This window comes from Drosophila elegans, unplaced genomic scaffold (assembly GCF_018152505.1).
Source record: "Drosophila elegans isolate 14027-0461.03 unplaced genomic scaffold, ASM1815250v1 contig_183, whole genome shotgun sequence".
Lineage (NCBI taxonomy): Eukaryota > Metazoa > Arthropoda > Insecta > Diptera > Drosophilidae > Drosophila > Drosophila elegans.
Genome location: NW_024545550.1, coordinates 6171309 through 6194152, shown reverse-complemented (window position 1 = coordinate 6194152; position 22844 = coordinate 6171309). Strand labels below are relative to the sequence as shown.

The following is a 22844-nucleotide window of genomic DNA, read 5'->3' as shown; positions in this document are numbered from 1 at the left end:
TTGTTTTCAAAAAAAGGACTTAACAGTAATAAATATTTATACGTCGAGGCTGTATAGTTATTATAGTACAATTATGAAACTCTCAGTAAAATTCTCTGCCACAAACTGATCGAAGAATAAATCGTTTTTATCCGCCTTCGGATGTTTTGTCCGTTTCATGTCCGGATAAGTCTGAGAAGTTTTGATTCTAGGGGTAGTGTTAACCAGAAAACTAAAATAAAAAAAAACCCACGTCGTGTATTATGAGACCCTTGAGACAGGCCAAAAGTATCGTTTATTATTTGTATGTAAAATTGTTTTACAGCTTACGCATTATGAAATACAAATACTTGCACGATTACAAAATAAACATCAAATGCGACAGTTTTGAGTCCGAGTGCATACGTTTAATGCGTTACGTGGTACGCTACATACACTAGTTACATGGGCTTATATCAAAATTCTACTATAGTAGTATAGTACCAAAAAACTGGCTAATCATGCTTGTGGGTGCTGAATGCTGAATGCATCAGTAAGTTCGGCTGAACACTTTAATTTTGATTAGATTTGCTTGCTTGGTCGGCTCTTTTCTGAGATTCCTAATCCTACACATCTACGGAGGGGTTAAAAGGGAGTAAAGATTTTGGATAAGCGCCGTATGCGGAGTAGTCTAAGTGTATGAAGAGGATTTAATTTGGCATATAAAAGGTTACAAAGGGTTCGGTTAGAGATGCAGAAGCGTGCTCTCTGTGCGCAAAGCCTGGCGAAAGGGCCACGTGGATTCGCCTCCCCAAGGCCAAGTGCCCGGGCTCCGTCCCTGACACGCCCCTCCCGATCCTCGGATACACCTGCTGCCACTCGCTTCCCGTCCTGGCCGTGGACCGAATCCGGCGACGGAGGCTCCGACGAGCCGGGCGGTCCGTCTAAATGCGCTCCGTCACGTAAACCTTCGCGGAGGCGGGCGCATTGGACCGCCGCACCGCAAACGTCACAATGATGCCGATGAAGATCAGGGTGACGCCGATGGCACTGGTGATATAGTGCTCGATGAGCTTGTTCTCCGAGCTGAAAAGGTAAAGGAACGACATTAAAATGTGTAAGGACAAAGTTTTACAGACCAAAGCTTAGATCATTGTATAAGCTATAAAATAATTATGTGGCTTAAAAAACCAAACTTAGCACCTTACAAAGATATTTGACTGTTTTTATAATCACGATATTGAATGATTTCTTTTATTTTAATATTTTATTTATTTTTTTTTATTTTTGCTCTATAACTAAAGCTCTAAATTTATATAAAATAACTAAAGCTTTTTTAACCTACTATTTAATGGACTTGTTACTTTCCTTTCTTCTGTGGGCGTAAAAATTACTGTTACCTTGTAGTTTCAAATATAATATAACATTAAAAATTAATAAAAATAATTTTAATGACTTTATGCAATAAAGTTAATGAAAGAACTTGTTTACAACTCATAATTATCTAAAAGCAAGCAATTATTTTAAGATCGAGTGGCAGCCATTGTTCATGGGTTAGCCTATACCATTAAAATTAAGTAATTCTCACCTTACGCCCGTCTCGTTGACGGTTTCGCGCTCCTTCTCGATCAGACCCGTGACGGATGTGGCAATGGCCAGCCAGAAGTTGGCCAGGCCCAAGCTGGCGTGGATGGGTACCATGGCGGAGCGGCAGCTATAGGTCTTGTTCTCACAGCACAACATCACCAGAAAGCTATAGAGATCATGATTTAATATTCCGCATTGGGACATAGTTGGGAGACCCACCTGAAGAAGCCAATCACAAACTGGAGCACGAACATGCCCATTGTCACAAAACCCAGCCACGAGTGGAGGCTATAGAAGTTGACCTTTTGCAACGCCTCGTGGGAGTCGAACACGGAGAGGAAGCCGAGGGCGATGCACGGAATGGCCACGGCGTGGAAGAACATGTGGATCAGCTTCACATAGATGTGCTTCACGCATCGGCACAGTCGATAGATTAAGATGGCTATTGGAGGGGTGTTACAAATCAGATTAGCATACCCAGAAAGCATTGCTTAATGATCTTACAAAATCCGGATAGCGTCACGAAACCGGCAATCATCAGGATGGGATGCAGGTTGAACTGCTGCTTGGGACTCTCCGACCAGGCGAAGCCATCGCGGTAGAACATCACCCAGAAGAGGGTCAGCACCAGGACGCCCACCAGCAGGATGGTGGACAGGATGACGATCAGCAAGTACTCGCACCAGGAGCAGCAGTTCCAGGCATTGTCCGGATCCTCCTCATAGCGTCTGTAACGAGATGGGTCCATGATAGCAAATATCCAATATCAAATAACGCATAACTCAATCAATTACTATTACTTTTTGCTGCGACTTTTAATGTAGCTGGGGCTACGAAAGATCAGGCGGTTCAGTTCATCGATAAGGGGTCCGTCAATTGGTTTCATAGTGATCTAGTGACTAGATCTGATACTTGTAGCATCTCTAGCTGAACAAGTTACTTGAACTTATGTATGTATATGGCACAAAGGGAATCGGGAGTGTGGGCTGCCTCTCATTAAATACAATTTATGATGGTGCCTTGGAATTATGGAGATTCTGGCAGAGATTCTCAAGGGATTACGCTGCTCTAATTGCGGGTTGAATGTGCTGCTAATCTGCTTAATTGACAATAGACAACTGAGCGAGGGACTGTCACAGTGAATTTAAGAAATAGCACAATTGTCTAATTTGCTAAGCTAATTTCCAATCTTTCCCTATCTACGGAGTAGATGACTTGTAGTGACCAACTTCTAGCTCAACTTTTATTTTCCTTGGCTCTTTGGGTGTGGGTGTTTTGGGGTAAAGTTTATCCTACGGAATGATTTTGACAGCTGGGGAAAGGGCGAGGGTGTCAAAAGTGTATTGTTTCCAAACCAATTGCGGTCTGTCTGTCATATTAATTTCATCACTTGTCGTGCGATCGTATGACATACAATTTCGATGGCTGCTGCTGATGATGAGCGCAATGATCTCACCACACTAGAGATACAGATCCATCATCAGCATAGTGCATAGTTTTGGGGCTTTGGGAGAGGTCCCACAGAAAAACAATGGGCTAACCAAACCGCAGCCATCTGTTGATCTGTCGAAAGTAAACAGCCAGCAGAAAACTGGAGTGGAAACTGTGTGCAGTCGGGGTAATTGGGCGCATTGCTGGCCACCAACGAGCCGCTTAATCATCCAACAAGCCAAGTGCAGCTCCTTGGCTCCATACGAAATCGAAATCGGAATCCATTGGTGCAACAACGTATCGAGTGTAAACAAAGCTATTATTTAAATTAATAGTGCGAGTCGCATGTTGTGATAATGAAAGCAAAAGCGAATCGAGTCGAATCGAATTACCAGACACCACTCTCGCTTTCACGAGGCAGCGACACTTGCATCACCGCGAAGATAATGCCATGGGGTGCTGCTGCTCCAATTTACATGCAACACAATACGGCGGGGAGCATCGGATACGGCGGAGTACCACTGATCGGAGGCACTCGGAAAAAATCCAATCTTATCCGAGATTTATATGTAACTTGCAACTCCTTATGTCTTTGCTCCTGATAACGTTCTTTTTGGTTTTACTTGTATCACTGATAAGAGACACTAGATATCGGATCATAAGCTAAACATTTAATTTTATGCGAAATTTGATTGGGTAAAAATACTTTTTTTAAGCCAAAACAATATTAAATATGTATGTTAGCTTGAAATCGATTGTTTAGAAACTGTTTTTTCATATTATCCAATATTTAGTAATCAGTTCTAATTATTAATTACTAGAAATAATTAACCAATATTTAAACCTCAATGATTAATCATCATCATTATAATGCAAAAGTATCATCAATTAAAAAAGTAGTACTCTTGAAAATCTTGGACTAAACGCACTGTTCTATAACATAATATATGACTGCTTAAAGTTCATGCTTAGAACATGCTAAGCACTTAGATCAGATAAAGACACAAATTTCAATTCAATGGATTATGCGTTTTATATTATTAAGCGAGTTTTCGTCTCCACTGAACTTTGCTTTGGTTATATCAGATTCAAGACACCGAAGAAATTGACTTCACATAAAGATCAAATGCCTGTATTCATAAAATTATTCAGGGCATATCCATATCTGAAGCTGGCTGATCAGTAGTAGTTTTTCAATAATTAGTTTTACTTAACCTATTTATTAAATCAATATGTCGTTTTAAATAAAGTCAAATTTATTTTAATCTGAACGAGACTAACGATATAATTCATTTTTTTCTGCGTAAATGGTAGAGCCATGATAAAAAATAAAGAGATAATGTGTGTAATGAACATCAGCTTAATTTTAACGATAAGAAAAGACTATGTAGATAAAGTCAAATATTTCCATTTTCAAAGAGATTCAAGACGATCATTGATCTTATTTTTTTTTGCCGTGCATCCGATGGCGGTGTCAATGAACGGCTGTCTGCCACAAGTTGCACTCCTCCGCCGCAGTGGATGTAGATGTGGATGTGGCAGTGGATGTGGATGTGGTTGCATCTGTGGATGCAGCTGTGTCTGGGTTTGGGATTGGGATTCGGTTTGGTACTGCGGTTGGGGCAGGCATTTAGCAATCAACACATACGAGAGGGCGGGGAGGTGTGGCAGGGGGCTGTTTGCTTTAACACACATTTCACTTGCAGATAGTTGGAAAACAAGGCAACGCCAATGGGTGTATCTGTATCTGTATCTATAGCTTTGCTGCACATTTGTATCTCTTTCACTTTTCATTTGCCGGCTGCGCTGAGAAATTTTCGCTAAAAGCTTTTCGTTTTATGGAAAACTCGTTTGCTGGCAGCCACCTGTTTGGTTTTGGTACAATCGAACCTGAACCTGAACCTCAGCCTCAGTCTCAGTCGCAGTCTGAGCCAGCATTTTAGAGCCAGAGACGGAGACGGGGAGTTGGCCTAGGTGCAGCGACTCATGGCTAATGGGTCATCGTGGATAAAAGGCTATTGACTCTGCAGAGGCACCCACTGCAATTGCGAGGCAAATAATCAGAGAAAGCGCATCGTTAGCGTAATCTGCAAATTCCTTAAGTCATTTAACAAACGCAAATTGAATGCATAATTTATGCAAACATAAGTTACTAAACCTATCACGATTGAAGGATTTCAATTAAATATAAATAGACAATTAAAAGTATAAAGATACAGTATTATAAAACAAGCAACAGATTTAATACAAAAACCCAATATAATGTAATTCTTATCCAGAATATTTGTAAGTAAAAGTAAGTTTGTAAGTCAAAAGAAAATATAGCTACAGCAAATATAAATTCTTTAACTTATTCTTTAGCTCAAACTTATTTAGGTGGCATATGGTGATTCAAACTATATTTTTAAAATTAAGTACAAAAATAAAGAATAGATATGCTAATTTTATTTACAAGCGGCGAATATCAAGTTAAAAATTATATATTTTCCAGATATTCTGTGTTGAATTATGTCTAAACCTCCATCACTTCTTATCTGCAGATAAGAGAACTCTTCATGGAACCTGAGCAAATTTGGGGACTAGCCTATCTCAGTCATATGATGGAGATTATGATGACCCTGACAGCCAGATGTCCAACCGAGAGTAGATCAACAAAAAAAGTACTAATCAGATAGTAGGGAAAGCAGAACTTAAATGAAGGCCGTCACAAAACCAGGGTAATTATGGCAATAACTTGGTTACCGTACTTCTGTACTTCTCAAAAGTAGAGCAATGCTAGCTGGTCGAATGATGAAAATAGGGAATGGAAAAGTAGGAGAGAAACTTTTGCAGGAAGCCAGGGCACAATTCAATTAAAGAAACCAACCATCAGATGTAACAAGTAACGAGCTGACGCGGAATGCACAATTAAAAGTCTGCGGATCGAGGCGAATTAAAACATTTGCTGTCGCACGCATGGATGAAAATCACTCGAACACTCGAGCACACACACACAGTACACACACTTCTGTTTCTGCGGATCCTGCGGGTTGATTATGACGAAGTACGAGTACGGCATACTATAGTATTTATATATACTGGTCCGATCTGGTGTGGGGTTACTATACAATGAGCGGCAATTGTTTAGAGACGACGTCGATGTCGCGGCGTGTTCAATTGAAGCGATCTCTAGGGAGTACGGGTCGCCAACAATAATCCGACCGAAATATACACACATATGCTTGAAATTGTATCTTGCAGATACAATCGAATTCGCTGTACGCCAACCTGAGACGATCATCTAACCTACGAAGTACTCATTCTCCGCAAGCCGCAATTGTTTAAATTAAATAAATATGCATAAGAACAGCCCGCAATTTGTTTATTTTGGGTCTAAAGTCTGGCCTTTGGGGGGGTGGTTTTATGATATATGACGGCGGAAACTTACGCTGTTGTCGTTCCTCCGCGCGGCATTTTGGCCAAGTGGCGATCACGCATTTAGCCAAGTGTTGCTATTTGGGCCGAAATTCGTTGGGGTTTTTCAGCTTTTTCTGTCACCGCCACCCACTAGACGTAGAATCGCTGGGCGGTGCGTCACGGATATCGGTTGTATAGCTATATAGCTATATATACGATGGCCCAACTAAAGGTCGTTTATCTATAGAGCGTGGTCGGTGTTTTCCGCGTAATTAGGCTTCGCCCGTCGTTCAATACCGATGCTGTAAAATGCCACAATCGAGAGACAATTGAAAACCGACGTCTGGCTATGGGATCGCCAATCGCTAATCGCTAATAGAACTTTTCCAGATTGGATACAGATGCTAATCAAGCTGAATGCGTTAATTTGTCAATCACACGGGGCAACAAGCGATCCCAAAACAGTGACGGATTCGGTTCGTTATCTATTCATGTGCTCATGTGGGGCCGCAAGTTCACATCGAATTTAATCGAAGCGGTTTTCTATAGATGCAAATTTCGATTCTTGTCCAACAATGTCGAACAACTCTCGGTTTCTGAGTCAAAGAAAGTCGCAGATCCGCTAGTTGCGTGTAATAAGCATCCAAAATTTTAAGAGAAGTGGCACACAAGTTCAGTATAAACAAAGCACTTTAAATATAAAAGTGTGTTTCTTGCTTTTTTGTGTTTTTGTTTATATTGCTCCTTTTGTTAACGGTCGCACACTAACACAAACAAATGCCCGAAAATCCTCAATTAAATTCACAGGGTCTTATTAATGGTTGAACTACAACAACGTACAGATCGCGGCGATCAGCAAGAGACAACTGAAAATGTATTTCAATTTTCTGGCCAAAGCTTGCTGGGGTCTATCTAAAAGATTCAGCTCCAAACTAGCTAGGTTTTAGATCATATACACGTTATATCGATTTTCACCGGAGACTACAACCGATCGTTAGCTTTTTAGCTGAGGCTGGAACCAGTTGGATATAATTTTATCCGGGAGTCGAACCTTGAAACGATCGATTTATCTAGGACTTGAACCGAACTTCAGTAAGTAAAGGAGGGAGATACGAACATTAGTATGTGTTAATTATTTGAATAAGGTCTTTTGATTAGGAAGATTAATGACTTAGTGTCTTCTCGCCTCAACCTTGGATTATGCAATTTTGGTCTAAAAGGTTGACACTTAAGCTCATAAGACTAAGAGTGTAAATAAAGTTAAGATAAAAGATTATTAAGATCGTCAGCTGACTGGAAACTGTTGGACCAAACAGTCTGACATTGTGATAAGAATAGGGTTTTTGAATTAAAGTAAACTAAAGCAAACCAATTTTGGACACAAATATTCTCCGCCTAGAAACTAATTAATGAGCCACCTGTTTGTCAACAATACTTTGTGACTATAAATAAATAAGTAACTACGAGAATCAATCAAAACACCTGCCAGCAGCAGCTTGAATCAATCAAATATTTATGGAAGCGAGGCTTCCTCTAATTCCTATTGAAATACTGGGTCAGCAATTACTCGCGGGATATTTCCACTTCCACTTCCACATTCATATTCCCAATACCCACTCCCCTGTACAGACAACAAACACACCCTGGGACTTTGGGTCATTATTCCAGCTCCTTGGAGCCCATAAGCCAGTGGGCTTTGGGCGGACAGCGCGCCCAAAAATTACTTGAAATCAAATGAAAACCAAATGAAAATGAAATGAAAACGAGGCGGCGAAAAGGTTGAGTCCGGACAAGAAGGAAAAATACTCGTAATTACTGGGAGCTTACTGAGCTTCGTGCCAGAAATTGGACAAGGACAGGGCCAAAGGACGAAGGAGCAGGATTGCGGGCGGAATGTTTACGGCCAAGTTACTATGTGAGTTTTGTGCACGCGATCAACTGTTGAATTTGTGGGTGTATCGGTTTCTGGAAGGATGTGCCCGGGGTTTTGTGTGATTTGCGACGAGGTCGCATTAAAATAAAATTTACGAGTTTCGCAGATACGTGAATTAGGAAATTGGCGCGTAAAAATAACCTCGAACAGCGGATAATACCCCTCACCACCTCTCAAAGGGTGTGTAGGCGTCGACAGTTGTTGTTCGTTGGAATTGTTAATTAGTCTTTGGGGTAATTCCTAACGTGCTCGGGTTCTATTCCATTTACATTACACATACGCCGCGTGGTGCCATTAAAATCGATTAAAGGCTAACCACGGATGCGCGCGGCTTAGTCTGTTTTGGTTTTCCATATCTCTCGTATGTGCAAGTCTTTAGTCAGATGTTTCAACTGGCAGCTGAGATGGAGCGGAGATGGGCCAATTGTCGGCTAGACAAGACAAGAGTTCCAAATTGGCCTCCGGGGAAATTGGTCTGTCCGTTCTTCTGCCTGTGTGCCTGCCTCGAATTTGGCATGCATAAGTGACACAATTTACTTAAATATTGATAAACAAATGTGTTGGGCAAGCTGTTGGACTAAATTGTGTTGATTAGCTGGGAATGGGGGATTGATTGGACCAGCGAAGAAAGAGATGCTGCAGAAAAGCGGTTGTATATTGTCAACTTAATAAATTTATTTGTGATTAAAAACAAAATTAAATAGATAGCTCAAAAACTGAGAGATTGACAAACTGCTGACTGAAATTTGTTTAATACATTTATTGGACCTGAGTAGGAAGTCATTAAATACAAAGGTATCCTGTGTCAAATTGAAGTTAAATGTCTTAATTCTATGATAATGTTTTAAAAAACAGTAATATATACGTATAAATAAAACTAATTATTAATTAAGGCATTAGAATTTCCACTCATTTGTGTGCTATTCTGAGCTTTGGGTAATCTAAACTCACTTTTCGTCTGGCGGCGGGGGCATCTCGATGCCATTGGGTGTTCCCGGGGGCGACTTCTCACTGACCCTGTCCATGGCCTCCTCCATCGGCGGCAGCGGGCTCACCGAATTCGTGTCCATGTGAAAGCAATCAATTTTGATGCCGCTGCTCTTTTCACTGCATTGCGAGGAGAGATACATTTATGAGGCTCGGCATTTAAATGTGGCATTTTAATAGAGAGAACAACAGAGCAGCAGTAGGATTCCCACTCCGATTCTGATTCCACATCCGCAGGTCTCATCTGGTGATGAATGGCGGCGCCGCTATATGTCTGCACATACATAACATATATATATATGGGCCTTTGAAATGGGGGGAACACTGCCCCCACAAAAACCAAACATAATGAGGGGGGAAGCCGCTTTTCGTGGAGGGAAAATGGGAGAATGGGAAGCAGAAATGGCTTTTGGCATTTATTTTTGGCGACTCCACAAGGTGGCAAAAGTGCAGCGTCAACTGAAGTCCAGGGCATTGCACTTGGCTCGCTCTGTGTTTTGGTTTCAGACTTTTGTTCTTTTTTTTTTATTTTTTTATTGCCGCCTCTGCCATGTGTGAAATTGGCTCATCACACGTCCGAATGCGTTCTGCAGAAAGCGCCAATTTCCGATTCATGTCCGTGTCAAGTTAAAGATACTCCAGATACTTCAGATACTCTGACTCAGACCGTGTGTGTGTGTGGGTACCCTTTTCCCCATTTTCCTTTCAATCAATTATTATCGGACATTCTAGTTCTTGGGGGTTCGTTGAACCCGATGCGGAGACACTTGATGGACACATCAATGCCTGGCATTTGCTGATGCCCAAGCCGACTTCCTTTGCCCAGTCAACCAGCAAACCAATCCAACCGTCAACCCCAATCCGCCCCACCATTCGGAAATTCCTGCGATTCGTTTGCATAGCCCACACCACATGTCCAGTTCCCACGGACGGACCATGGGGATTGACTTTTCCTTTGACTGGATTAGGTTGATTATACAGGTCACAACTTGGGGGTATTATTAGCAAATGACACAGCTTTGGATTGTGGGTGCATTCAGTTCTATTCAGATTGGTACCAGCAGTCTTTTACCCTCAGTCAGTGGTTTTACATCAGTAAAATAAAGAGTTTTAAATGTCAAACTCTCTTGGGTAGGCAAATCATGATCATTTAATCATTTAAATATATTCGTTAAAAACTCGAATGTTCTTTACTTAGTTTGTACAAAATAATAAAATAAAAAAAATACAATATTGATTACTAAACGATTCAAAGTGAAGATAAGTATACTCAAATTGACATCCGACTAATAGTTGGGTGTTTTTTAATTGCTTCTGTTGACGTTTCAATATACGTTATAAAGAATTTGTCTTCTGAACTCTATTACAATATTAGGATTTCACAACCCTAGTTTTAATATATTTTTATGTGCATTTTTTTTAAGAGCTAAGATATTGTTTTTCCTCGAGTGGAGACCTACTTTCCAAGCCTCGATTGCTTTGGGCTACTTTCTAGAGAGGAAGCTGGACATTATGCAACCCCACAGCTGCTGACGCTGCCCATATCTGCACCAAATGGAGGAAACCAACAAAGCGAGCAGCCAAAAAGCCACTCACAAAAGAAGACACCCGAATATTTCGGTGCCCGGATATGCAGCGACTTGTGCAGAGCGATTGTCAATAAAGGGAAATGCGGAAAATGGGGCTTCGGCAGGGGGATGGACAATCCCCAGAGGCTTCACAATAGGCATCCTTTTTGTGGCAGAGGCTTAATAATAATCCGATTTGGGATTGCTGAGTTCTATGCTTGATGCACTCTTATGAGAAACCGGCTAGCAAAGCGGAACCGGAAATGCTGCTGCTGTTGTTTTTGCCACTCTCGTTTAACTGTCTTTGAAATAGCTGAACCTACCCCAAGTTACTTTGGCGTGTGCGGTGTCAAAAAACCCTTTTCTATGAAAACTTAATTACTCAATTATGCACAAACTCTCCGCAGATGGTGTATATGCTTAATTGGATTTGTGGTCGCTTCAACGAGCTGGAATTTAACAATTTTCCACAATTAATTCATCTGCCCGAACGCGAACACGAGTGCATCCCTCCCGTGGATATGGTATGGATCAAAGAGGAGCTGCTGCTGATGGATGCGGTTAAAACTCCGCAAACAAACCGGCGCGAAACCCGCACTCCAAAGCACTAACACGCGTCTGAACTCCACGAATGCTGCGAGCGAACTAAACAGTGCGGCACTGGGCAAATTGGCTGGGGCCGCAATGGAGCACCACTTCGGCTGAGAACGGCACTGCACACTGGTGCCAAATTTCAATTTGGGCTTATAGCCTCTGTGTTGCAATTCTTAAAAATTGTACCAAACAAAAATATGTTGAAGAGACAACAAAAACATTTTTCAAAATACAATTTAAATGCAATTTATTCCATTTATGTAATAAAAGCTTAAAATCTAACGACTATGTTGTTATTTTCAATTATAATCTATTTTGAAGTATTTTTGTTGTATGTTAACACGTAAATGGTGTTTTATTTTGTTTCATTGCATTTTTATCCACAATAATGAAGAAGTCTAAGTTCTTCTTCTGAGAAATAGTACTTGTAAATAAAACTTAGCTCCAAATCTTTAGGCCGCAGGATGTTTATCCAATCGCTAGCTAAGCCAAATAAACCTTTAGATATGATGAGCACTTTTAGAACTTATTCACAATTCATTGTTAATAATAACTGTCTAGGAGTGAAAAATCTTTGCGGCAGTGCACTTAACGACTATTACTTGTATCGTTATATTAAAAAAAGAACTCCAACATAAACGTTATTTAAGATTTTAAATATAAAAATCTTCAGTTCAATCGTTACACGGCATTTTAAGTTAAAAAAGTATAATTTGCAGTGTAATGGACATTTTGAAATGAGCGCCTAATATAATTCGGTCGAGCTGGCAGCACCAAACTTGTTGTTATCGATATTCTGCCTACACATTGTGTAATGCCCCGCTTACACTTTGAATGCGATGTAAGTACTTATATTTACTTGAGTGGTGTTAAATAAAGAGTGCATTTTAGCTGATGTTAAGAATTTTAACAGAAAGTGTGCAAGAAATGGAGTGCGAAGTTAACAGCTTATCGTTGGAGACGGCACAACTTCGATGATCCCTGTTAAACACGGATAGGACCGATATTTTGAAAATCAGTTGGCATCGATGTTGACATCGTTGTTTCTCCACCCCTAGCGGTGAATTTGCGTGCTTGTGGTGGGCTTGTGTTTTTCAGTGAAATGTTAGCGGAACCTAGGACTAACAGAGAAATGTTAGGGTAACGTCCGACTAACGAAAGAGATGGACGGATAAGTATCGATAATCTCTGTTAAATATCAATAAGTTCGATATTTTGAAAACATCGATGTCATCGATGTTTCTACACCCTGTGCCCCACCTCTATCCCTCTTTTCTTTTCCCGTTTCCGGTGAGTGGCGTGCTCCGCGTTGAATTTTTGCCATTTTTTAACAAAAATATCTCTTATTTCATTGCAGTGAGGAGTAAATACGAGAATACAAACGGCAAAATGGTGAGTGGTCAAAAAATAAGTGGAAAGTGAGGCGTCTAGCAACAGAGGCTCCGATGTATGATGGAACTGTTGTACGCCCTGTGTAGCGAAAATGCGAAATTAGCGTGGCTTGGCATGCAATTAACCAATGTTTTGTATTGTCTTGCAGTCGCTCGTCATCCCAGAGAAGTTCCAGCACATCCTGCGTATCATGAATACGAACATTGACGGCAAGCGCAAGGTGGGCATCGCCATGACCGCCATCAAGGGAGTGGGTCGCCGCTACTCCAACATTGTGCTGAAGAAGGCCGATGTGGATCTTACCAAGCGCGCCGGTGAATGCACCGAGGAGGAGGTAAGCCAGTGCAGCTAGTTATCCCGGCACACTCACTAATCTGACATCCCCGCTTAATCCCAGGTCGACAAGGTGGTCACCATCATTTCGAACCCTCTGCAGTACAAGGTGCCCAACTGGTTCCTCAACAGGCAGAAGGACATCATCGACGGCAAGTACTGGCAGCTGACCTCCTCCAACTTGGACTCCAAGCTGCGTGACGATTTGGAGCGTCTGAAGAAGATCCGCTCGCACCGCGGTCTGCGCCACTACTGGGGCCTCCGTGTCCGTGGCCAGCACACCAAGACCACCGGTCGCCGTGGTCGCACCGTGGGTGTGTCCAAGAAGAAGTAAGCTGCTACGTTCCCTGCCGGATTTCCGAGTCTACACTTTAATTTTTACATCAACCTCAAAATAAAAGAAAACACGGAAGCCGGAACGTTTTAGTGCGGAGTAAACGTGAAGTTTGTTATATTTCTAAATTGTCGACGTGCTGTATATCCATCAAAATAGTTTAAACATGTCCAGTGGTCCTTCGCCGGCGAAGCAACAGAGCAGCATATGCCTGCTGTGGCTGGTCGTCTGCAAGACGGTTCGGTTTCAGCTGGCCAATACGGTAACCACCGTTCTCATCATTGTGGGTCCCATCATGGTGTTCCTCATCTATTCGGCCACAGTTCTGTTCCGGGAGCAGCAGATGGAGCAAAAGCTCCCACCCATCAATATGACATCCGGAGTGGCGTATGTATACTGACTGCCACTACGATCCAGGCCACCCTGACACACCCAATGAAGCAGGTACATTTACTACTCTCCTGGGAACCTGGTGTTGGCCGGGGTCATCGAGGATGTGGTCTACGGTCTGGCGGCCAAAGGTAGCCAGGCCTTTTATAGCGCAGAAGAAATGGATCGTGCTCTCTCACAGAAGGGTACCTTTGGATATGTGGGCATTGAGTTTGATGACGGGCTTAGAGAAATTAACGTTCTTCCCGACAAAGTATCGGTGGCTCTGCGCTTCCCCCTTCACCTGCGCAGCAATCCCAAGTTGATTTGGAAGAACAATGCCATTTTCAAGCACACAAATCTGGAAACAGATTACTATAATGTCGAGGGATTCTTGAGTGTGCAGGCCAAGCTGAGTGCGGCGTTGATCTTGGCTAAAAAAGAGAGCGCCATCCTGCCGGAAGTCATAGTGCAGCACTATCCCAGACCCAAGCATTTGAAGGAAACGTTTTCGGGCAATAGTGTGGCCCTAGCCGGGATCCTCTTCATGCCCTACACCATAGCCGCTGCCTATCTAGCCCGCGTATGCATAGGATTGGGATGAGTTTTATGCTGTTTGGCTGATTAGTATTTTTCAGGTGATTGTTATGGAACGGCGACAGCATATGCGGGCCATGTTGCAACTTTTGGGCGTGAGGGCATGGATATACTGGCTCTCCTGGTTCCTGGTGGGCTTCCTCATCCTGGCCATTCCCACCTTGTTCATGGGCCTCCTGCTGAAGTGGCGCTTCTATCCGCTGAGCGACACGTCCGTGGTGCTAGTCTTCTTTCTGGTCTACAACCTGGAGGTCTTGTGCTCGGCCTACATGATCTCGGCCTTTTTCTCGGACACCGTCAGTGTCCAGGTGGCCATCCTGATTGTGCACCTGCTCGGCAGCCTGCCCTGGCGCCTAATGCTGATGGGCTACAGGACCACTTTGCTCCGGACCCTGTTCGCCTGCCTCTTCCTGAACAGTGCGTTGGCCTTGGGACTGCAAGAGTTGATCGAGAATGAGAACCTCCACATGGGAATGAGTTGGAGTAGAGTCTTTACAAGGTGCAAATACAATATCAACTTGGGCATCGTTGTGTTGTTCATGCTGTTCGGCAGCCTTTGGCGCCTCCTTGTACTCGTGTACGTGGAACAGCTGAAAAGTGTTCGGACCAGAAGGTGGTACTTTCCGTTGCAGCCCTCCTACTGGTGCCCCCGGAAGGGTCGGCGGCGATTCACACCAGAATGGGATCTCGAGGGGCAGCCCATCGTTGTGCGGGCCAGGAACCTGGAAAAAGTCTTCAACGAACGCAGTGCGGTCAGCAATGTGAGTCTGAATTTTTACCAAGACGAGATCACAGTGCTCCTGGGTCACAACGATTCGGGAAAGACGACGCTTCTTTTGCTGCTGGCCGGCTTCCTGGAGCCCAGCTCCGGCGGGGTGACCATCAACGGCTACGACCTGGTCATCGAGCCGCGGAAGGCGCATCAGTCGATGTGCATTTGTCCGCAGCAGAACGTGCTCTTGGATAAGCTCAAGGCCAGGTGGCACCTCAAGTTCTACTGCCGGCTGAAGGGTCTGAGCCGGAAGGAGGCCTCTGCCGAGGCGGACAAGTACCTGGAGATCGGCCAGATGGAGGACTTTGCCAGCACCAAGGTGAAGCACCTACCCAGCGGCCTCAAGCGGATGCTCCTCCTCTGCTGCACCCTCTGCGGCAACTCGAAGGTTCCGTCTACGATGCTTGGCCACGTGGCTGTGTGTGTGGTCTAACTTCTCTTGAATTGCAGATTATCCTCCTGGACGAGCCCGGCACGAGTCTGGATCCGCTGCTGCGGCGCGACATGTGGGACCTACTGCGCCGGGAGCGAATGGGTCGCTGCATCATCATGTCCACCCACAACATCCACGAGGCCGAGGTGGTGGCCGACCAGATAGTGGTCCTCTGCGATGGCCAGGTGATCGGCTACGGCACCACGCGCTTCCTCACCCACCAGGCCGCTACGGACTCGTTTTATCTGCTGATCTGCACCAAGCTGGACGACTGCTTGGTGGCGTCGGTTACGGACTTCCTGCAGGAACGCTTTACGGACATCAAAGTGCAGAGCGAGTACGGCATTTATGTGACCTACAAGCTGCCCACCAGACATGTGTCGCAATTTCCGCGCTTGTTTCTGGAGCTGGAGCAGGCACTGGTCGAGCTGAGGATCCAGGAGTTCAGCGTGTGCGCCCCCACGCTGGGCAGTGTGTTCCTGCGGATCGGAGAGGCGATGAGGGAGGCCCGGGACCGGGACCGGAAAGAGTCCCTCAGCCCGTTGGCCAGCCCGTCGCCCATGTCGTCTCTACTCAGTAAGTGCCAACCAAAACTTAAATACCCTTTAATATTTTAAGCCAGGATAGGATAGTTTAGTTTGCTAAGATAGTTTAGTTTCTGGAGTAAAGTATAGCCAGCTTAGAAAAGGCTGGGTGTATATATGGGCATATGTATTAAACATTTAATAAGCCTCTCCCTCTTAAGCAGCAAACTTCTAAATAACCTCACTTAACTGTGATTTGGAGAGCCCCAAAATACTGGGTCACTAATACGGTTGATCAGGACGGCTGTTACGGTTTTCACTTTCAAAATTTAGATTTCCATAAATGTTTATATTAAGTCGGTTTTCAAAAAATAGTAAACAAATAAGCGCTCTATAACCTATGCATATTAGAAAAAAATAGTCAACAAGTTCAAGTTTATATACCCTTGCAGCTATTACAAAAATTAAGTATTTTTTAAGCGACTATATTTTTATCAGTTCGGTATATGTATGTTTAAAAACAAAAAATTTATGTCGATTATCCGAGGAATTTTTCAATCGTTCCTATGGCAAATATATGAAATCGTTGTCCGGTTTCAATAAAAGCAAAACCCGTAATTCTGAAATAGGAAATTATGATTATCATTATTATTTTAATCTATTTTCCCAATTGTTCCTGCGTGAGTTAAAAGCGTAGGTAAGCGTAAAGTTTCTCAATTATTGTTCCCAAGTTCGGATCTTTCCTAAAGCAGCTCTATAATTATTAAATTAAAGCCGTATATTTGAAATTAGCTGATACATAAACTAAAGCAGCTTTATGATTTTTAAATAAAAACCGTATTTTTGAAACTCGATGATAAATATGAATATAAATCGGAGCATATACTATATACCTTCTGCAAGGGTATAAAAACTTATTGAAAACCAAAACTCAAAACATCAGTTCCAAATATGATATCCTCGAGCCCTGAAAATTTTAAATAAACACTTTACTGCGCACCTATTTTAAAATATAATGAAGAGTATATTGCCTTGGTCAGTTGCTAAATGTACTTTGCTCGCGATCTGCAGATCTTCTGCCCAGCTTCGATGTGCGCGAGGACGATGGTCGGGTGAAGTGCTGCAACCAGTGGCGGGCCATCATGGAGAGGCGGCGACTGTTCGCGTGGCGCCACCGGTGGCTCTACTGTCTGATCGTGGCGATGCCGGTCATCATCTGCTTGCTGGTCATCTGCTTTGAGGTGTTCATCTTCATCATCGACTTTCGGTTGACCGAGCACTCAGTCACGGACCTGCGTGTCTATCCCACGGCGGTGCTTGTGATCGAATCGTCGGCGGACGACGATCCCATCGTCCAACAGTACAGGCGGAACGCCTTGGCCGGGGGAGCCACCGTTCGCGGCACAGGCGGCGCTGCCTTGGCCGACTATTTGCTGGAGCAGATGGCTGCGGATCAGGCTAATGCCCAGCTCACATTGTTGGCCGGCGTCACCGTCGAAGGCGGTGGCAAACCGATCATTGCCTGGGCGAACAACAGACTGGAGCACGGATCGGCGCTTTCCCTGGGCATGGTATACGCAGCCCTGGGCCAGGAGATGGCCCACCTGGAGATCGAGATTGTGAACAAGCCGTGCGCGGACACGATCGGCCAGTCACTGGCCGGCCTCAGCCGGAACAGCTTCGTGGAGTTCTCGCTGCTGGTGTTCATGTACCTCGTCCTGGCCACCACCATTTTCGCCGTACTGCCGGTCCTCGAGCGCCAGAGTGCCGTGCAGCACCAGCAGTTCAGCAGTGGCATGAGCCGGGTCACCTACTGGCTGTCGCATCTCTTCTGGGACTACTGCCTCTTCGTCGCCATGATCCTGTCGCCGATTGTGGTGGCCGCGTTCACCTCGGGTTCGGCCCTACCCTTGACCATCCTGCTGCTCGCCTACGGGTTCGCCGTCATTTCGTTCACCTACCTGATCAGCCAGATGTCCCAGGACCTGGGCAAGATGTTCATCATCATATTGTATATTAATATGATAGGTAAGGCCACTAATTTTAGGCAGCAAAAAATGTATTATGATAAGATTCATCTTACAGGCATTCTGGCTTTGTTCATCCATCCCAAGAGTGCTGATCTGCGCTACGGAGTCCTCGAGACCGTGCTCTTGATCCATCCACACTATGCGTTGTTCTGTGGCACGCAAGACATCATCAAAATGGATAAGGTCTTGAATGTCTACGAACCGCGTGTTAAAACGGGTAAGCTTGTCTTTGGGGTATATTAATTGGAATTCTATTGCTGACCGCATCGGCTTACCGAATTCGAAAGTGCTTTCCTATACCTACAGGTGGACGCAACTCCATTATCTGATGGTCAGCGGAGCTGTGTACCTGACTCTGCTCCTCCTCTCATGGGTTCCTCGACGCATTGGCTACGCCTTCAAGTAGGAAACTAAACAAACGCCTCTTGTATGCCCATTAATTTGCAAGTGTTTTGCAGAACCATCAAGAACGAAAAAATAGAGCCAGACCAGAAAGATGAGGATATAGGTGTAAACAGAATCCGGCAGAGATTGTCCCTTCTGACCACCAAAAACTATGAGCATTTCCCACTCATCTTGAAGAACGTATCGAAGCGCTACGGTAGTTTGTTGGCAGTGCAATCCCTGACGCTGGACCTCAATCCGTGAGTAAAACACATAATTGGGAACATGGTGGGACATGTATTGTTAGCCATTACTTAAGCATATTAATCAAAAAATGAATTAGATCCTTTTAAAAATTATTTTAAAATGCTCAATTCAGTTTAAGTCTATATCTGCGTGTTTGGGCACCTTTTTATCTTTCTTCGACATCCTGTAGTTTAAATGTTTGAATTTAATGTTTGTACTTATACAAACACTGACAACAAAATAACTTAAAAATAAAAACAATTTATAATATTAAAGACAACCCTTAGGAATTGTATGAATTAAGACTATAAAATATAAATTAAAGTGAGAATTACAAGATTCAAAATTTTAACTTCATAGTTTAAGTTAAAAATAGTTTTTCAAAATTTTTGAAAACTATTGCGAAAATAGTCAGTAAAATATTTTTAAAAATGATTAATTCAATAATAATAATTTAAAATAACTTAAAATAGCAACATTTGAAAAGAGTGAGAAATACTTGAATTTACTACGTTATTTTTACCATATGTTAGTATACTTGTAAAAAATGGAGGCATTTTTAAGCTACCCATAACACTTTCTTGTACCAGGTTCGAGTGCCTCGGCTTGCTGGGACGGAATGGTGCAGGAAAGTCCAGCACCTTCTTCATGATAGTGGGCATGAGATCGATCACGGTCGGCAACATTCACATCAAGGGCTACAGCTTGAGGAGTCATCCCAAGGAAGGGCTGCGGCACGTGGGCTTCTCTCCGCGGGAAGAGATGCTGTCGTTCTACATGACTGGCCGGGAGACGTTGCGCTACTGGTGCCTGGTCAACGGCATCCGGCGGAGTCACGTGCGGGAATTGGTGAGGACATTGGCCGATTGCTTCGGACTGGTGCTCCACCTGGACAAGCGTGTCAGCACCTACAGCAACGGCACCAAGCGGAAGCTGATGATCGCCATGGCCATATTGGCACCGACCCTGATATGCCTCGATGAACCCACAGCCGGCGTGGACATGCACGCCAAGTACGACATCTGGAAGATCCTCGAGAGCATCCGGCAGGGCGGTCGGGCCATCCTGCTCACCACGCACAGCATGGAGGAGTGCGAGTTCCTGTGCACCAACGTGGGCATCATGGATCGCGGCTCGCTGCTCTGCTACGGCTCCTTGGCGCACCTCAAGAACCGTTTCAGCAAGGGCATCTTCGTGAAGGTGAAAGTGGGCACCACCTCGGAAATGGAGCGTGCGAGGGAGGAACGGGAGCGAATCAACTCGACGGAATTAATTTATAGGGAAAGCGGAAGCACGATGGGTTCCCTAAGGATGTCGCTGATGCACTTGGAGAGGCATCGTAAGCCCCAAGTGGAGGGAGTCAGGAAGTTGGAAGAGCAAGCAATCTCCGAATCGGACATCCGGGGGGACTATGACCTCCTGCTACAAAGATTGGAGGAAATCTTCAAGAGAGACCATCCCTATAGCAGCGTAAGGTATGTACACATCTCAATAAAATATTTACATAAGTGCGTAGTCAGGCAACTTTAAATTCACTCTAAGACAGAAGCATCGTCCTAAATGTTTCTTTCAAAATAAAATTACATAAATCTTTAAGTTAAAGAAAATCTATATTTTACTATCATATTTATACCCTTGCAGAGGGTATTATAATTTCAGTCAGAAGTTTGCAACGCAGTGAAGGAGACGTTTCCGACCCTATAAAGTATATATATTCTTGATCAGCATCACTAGTAGAGTCGATCTAGCCATGTCCGTCTGTCCGTCTGTCCGTCTGTCAGTCTGTCAGTCTGTCCGTCTGTCCGTCCGTTTATATGCAAACTAGTCTCTCAGTTTTAAAGCTATCTGCATGAAACTTTCCCAAAAGTTGTCTTTCTATTGCAGGTAGTATATAAGTCGGAACGAGCCGGATCGGACGACTATAGCATATAGCTCCCATAGGAACAATCGGAAAAATAATTGAAAAAAATTATAACTTTGCTGTTTTTTAATTTTTTGTTTTGTTCTTCGACATAAAGCAATGGTTAAATATTTCAGAATTATGGTTAAAATTTCATCAAAATCGGACGACTATAGCATATAGCTCCCATAGGAACAATCGGAAAAATAATTGAAAAAAATTGTAACTTTGCTGTTTTTTAATTTTTTGTTTAGTTCTTCGACATACTGCAATGGTTAAATATTTCAGAATTATGGTTAAAATTTCATCAAAATCGGACGACTATAGCATATAGCTCCCATAGGAACAATCGGAAAAATAATTGAAAAAAAATTATAACTTTGCTGTTTTTTAATTTTTTTTAGTTCTTCGACATACAGCAATGGTTAAATATTTCAGAATTATGGTTTAAATTTCATCAAAATCGGACGACTATATCATATAGCTCCCATACAAATAATAAAAATATATAAAAGAACAATCAAATAATTAAGCTGCAAATCGTCATAGCTTCAATGTTTTTAAACATATACGCAAGTAAATCATAATTTTAATGTTTTCAAAAATATTTAATTCTTGCGATAGCTGCAAGGGTATATAAACTTCGGCTTGCCGAAGTTTGCTTTCTTTCTTGTTTTTTTTTCAAAAGATATCTTTAAAATCTTTTTTTTTTAATTAAAAATTAAATTTGTATGCTTAAAAGGGATTTCCGAGGGTGACATAGAAATTTGTTCGGTTTAAATTTGTTAGTACATATGTACATTAGGGTGTTTTTTTTGTATCATATAAAAAATTCTAAATTCGCCCTAATATACATACATACATCGTATTTACATTTCAACCGAATTTTAACCAAAGTGATTTCTGTGACACTCCCTATGTTTGCTTTACACTCATACGAGCGAAAGCAAATAACATTTAGATATAGGCTGTCAGTACTGCTAGATACCCTCCATGTGCATATATATTTCATCATTTACTTTATTATTATTTGCAATGCTATGTAAACAGATAAACAACAATCCTCATATACTATAGTTGCAGGAAGTCCACAAATGGATCCACAAATAAAAGTAAAGTCGAAGTCATGAAGTATTTTAATTAAATTAAACTATATAGATATAAAAGAGTATCACTTTTATCACTCATACGTACTGTTGCCTTTAATCAGTTCAGTGACATTCAAGCATTAAACCACACTACTTTTGTGACATTTCTATGTGTTATATCTGCTTTCCTTTTCCCCAGCGAGAAGTACACTTACCGAGGAATGATTACCTTTTGTATTCCGAACGAGATGATCAAATGGTCTGCAATCTTTTTGTACATGGAGAACTTAAAAACTGAAATTCAAATTTTGTACTACTCAGTCAGTCATACGACTTTTGAAGATGTTTTCATGGATTTTGTGAGAAAGCACAATCAATAGAAAGCAAATTTCTTTATGAATCATACTATTTTATATATAGTATATGAACATGTAAACCTGTGGACTTATCGTATCGGTAGTGACTGCTGTTCGGATAGCTATGCATATGTGAAGGTTTCTGCCACTAAATGCTAACAAATCGCATATTTAATCAGAAAGTAAACAAATCAAGCTATTTCGCCGATTAATGAGGTGGCCTTTTGGGTATATTTATACTATCTAAAGGAAGCAATTATTGAAATTTTATGTATATATTTTATAATTTGGCGTACGAATTAATTTTTATAAATAAAGTGATTGCCTCCTTTATCTTCAATACACTTTTATTTACAACAAAATAAAAAACAAAAACAAGCGTAACAAAAGGGTAAACAAAAGTCGCTCAGAGTTTAACTAACTATTATTTTCTGACGCTTTCGGTTCTTCTTTCGCTAGAACATTAGCCAAAAATGTGTGTCATGCGAGTCTATTGGTACTTTGAACCCTCGATCAGAAAACTTTCCACAAACAAGATATGTTAACGATGTTTCGACATATTTCAATTGGCGTTTGTTTACAGACAAACCCATTCTCGTGGTGACCCATGCCTTTTCCAATTCTTAGCAATT

The 22844-nt window shown here is 42.6% G+C and overlaps 3 protein-coding genes across 6 annotated transcripts; 2 read left to right on the top strand and 1 right to left on the bottom strand.

Moving 5' to 3' along the window:
* Positions 1-238: 238 nt before the first annotated feature.
* LOC108143512 (probable ascorbate-specific transmembrane electron transporter 1) lies at positions 239-11512 on the bottom strand. 3 transcript variants are annotated; one of them, XM_017267984.2, is made up of 6 exons: positions 11184-11512; positions 9257-9412; positions 2050-2273; positions 1765-1987; positions 1547-1711; positions 239-1044 (listed from the first exon to the last, which is right to left on the bottom strand). In XM_017267984.2, the coding sequence occupies exons 2-6, from the start codon at positions 9373-9375 to the stop codon at positions 903-905; spliced, it is 873 nt and encodes a 290-aa protein (XP_017123473.1). In that variant the 5' UTR covers positions 9376-9412; positions 11184-11512; the 3' UTR covers positions 239-902. The 3 variants fall into 3 exon arrangements, with proteins under 3 accessions (XP_017123473.1, XP_017123474.1, XP_041563263.1); XM_017267985.1 differs by lacking the exons at positions 9257-9412; positions 11184-11512 and adding exons at positions 6404-6674; positions 7142-7233; XM_041707329.1 differs by lacking the exons at positions 9257-9412; positions 11184-11512 and adding an exon at positions 2346-2821.
* Positions 11513-12666: 1154 nt separating this feature from the next.
* Positions 12667-13617, top strand: LOC108143530 (40S ribosomal protein S18). Of its 2 annotated transcripts, none has more exons than XM_017268022.2 (3): positions 12667-12846; positions 12995-13180; positions 13244-13617. In XM_017268022.2, exons 1-3 carry the CDS (start codon positions 12682-12684, stop codon positions 13511-13513), a joined length of 621 nt encoding a protein of 206 aa, XP_017123511.1. In that variant the 5' UTR covers positions 12667-12681; the 3' UTR covers positions 13514-13617. The 2 variants fall into 2 exon arrangements, with proteins under 2 accessions (XP_017123511.1, XP_017123512.1); XM_017268023.2 differs by having other exon boundaries at positions 12817-12842; positions 12993-13180.
* Positions 13618-13664: 47 nt separating this feature from the next.
* LOC108143529 (phospholipid-transporting ATPase ABCA1) lies at positions 13665-22521 on the top strand. The gene is made up of 10 exons (XM_017268021.2): positions 13665-13900; positions 13955-14465; positions 14521-15639; positions 15702-16260; positions 17280-18236; positions 18294-18455; positions 18526-18640; positions 18697-18882; positions 19459-20343; positions 22056-22521. The coding sequence occupies exons 1-10, from the start codon at positions 13680-13682 to the stop codon at positions 22234-22236; spliced, it is 4896 nt and encodes a 1631-aa protein (XP_017123510.1). The 5' UTR covers positions 13665-13679; the 3' UTR covers positions 22237-22521.
* Positions 22522-22844: the final 323 nt, after the last annotated feature.

Coding starts and splice junctions, on each gene's coding strand:
- LOC108143512 (XM_017267984.2), bottom strand. CDS start 9,375: ATGGACACGAATTCGGTGAGCCCGCTGCCGCCGATGGAGGAGGCCATG. Junction 1,988..2,049: donor CGTGACGCTATCCGGATTTT/GTAAGATCATTA, acceptor CCCCTCCAATAG/CCATCTTAATCTATCGACTG. Junction 1,712..1,764: donor TTTGTGATTGGCTTCTTCAG/GTGGGTCTCCCA, acceptor TGATCTCTATAG/CTTTCTGGTGATGTTGTGCT.
- LOC108143530 (XM_017268022.2), top strand. CDS start 12,682: ATGTCATCGATGTTTCTACACCCTGTGCCCCACCTCTATCCCTCTTTT. Junction 12,847..12,994: donor AGAATACAAACGGCAAAATG/GTGAGTGGTCAA, acceptor ATTGTCTTGCAG/TCGCTCGTCATCCCAGAGAA. Junction 13,181..13,243: donor GTGAATGCACCGAGGAGGAG/GTAAGCCAGTGC, acceptor GCTTAATCCCAG/GTCGACAAGGTGGTCACCAT.
- LOC108143529 (XM_017268021.2), top strand. CDS start 13,680: ATGTCCAGTGGTCCTTCGCCGGCGAAGCAACAGAGCAGCATATGCCTG. Junction 18,237..18,293: donor ATTGTATATTAATATGATAG/GTAAGGCCACTA, acceptor TTCATCTTACAG/GCATTCTGGCTTTGTTCATC. Junction 18,641..18,696: donor CGCATTGGCTACGCCTTCAA/GTAGGAAACTAA, acceptor AGTGTTTTGCAG/AACCATCAAGAACGAAAAAA.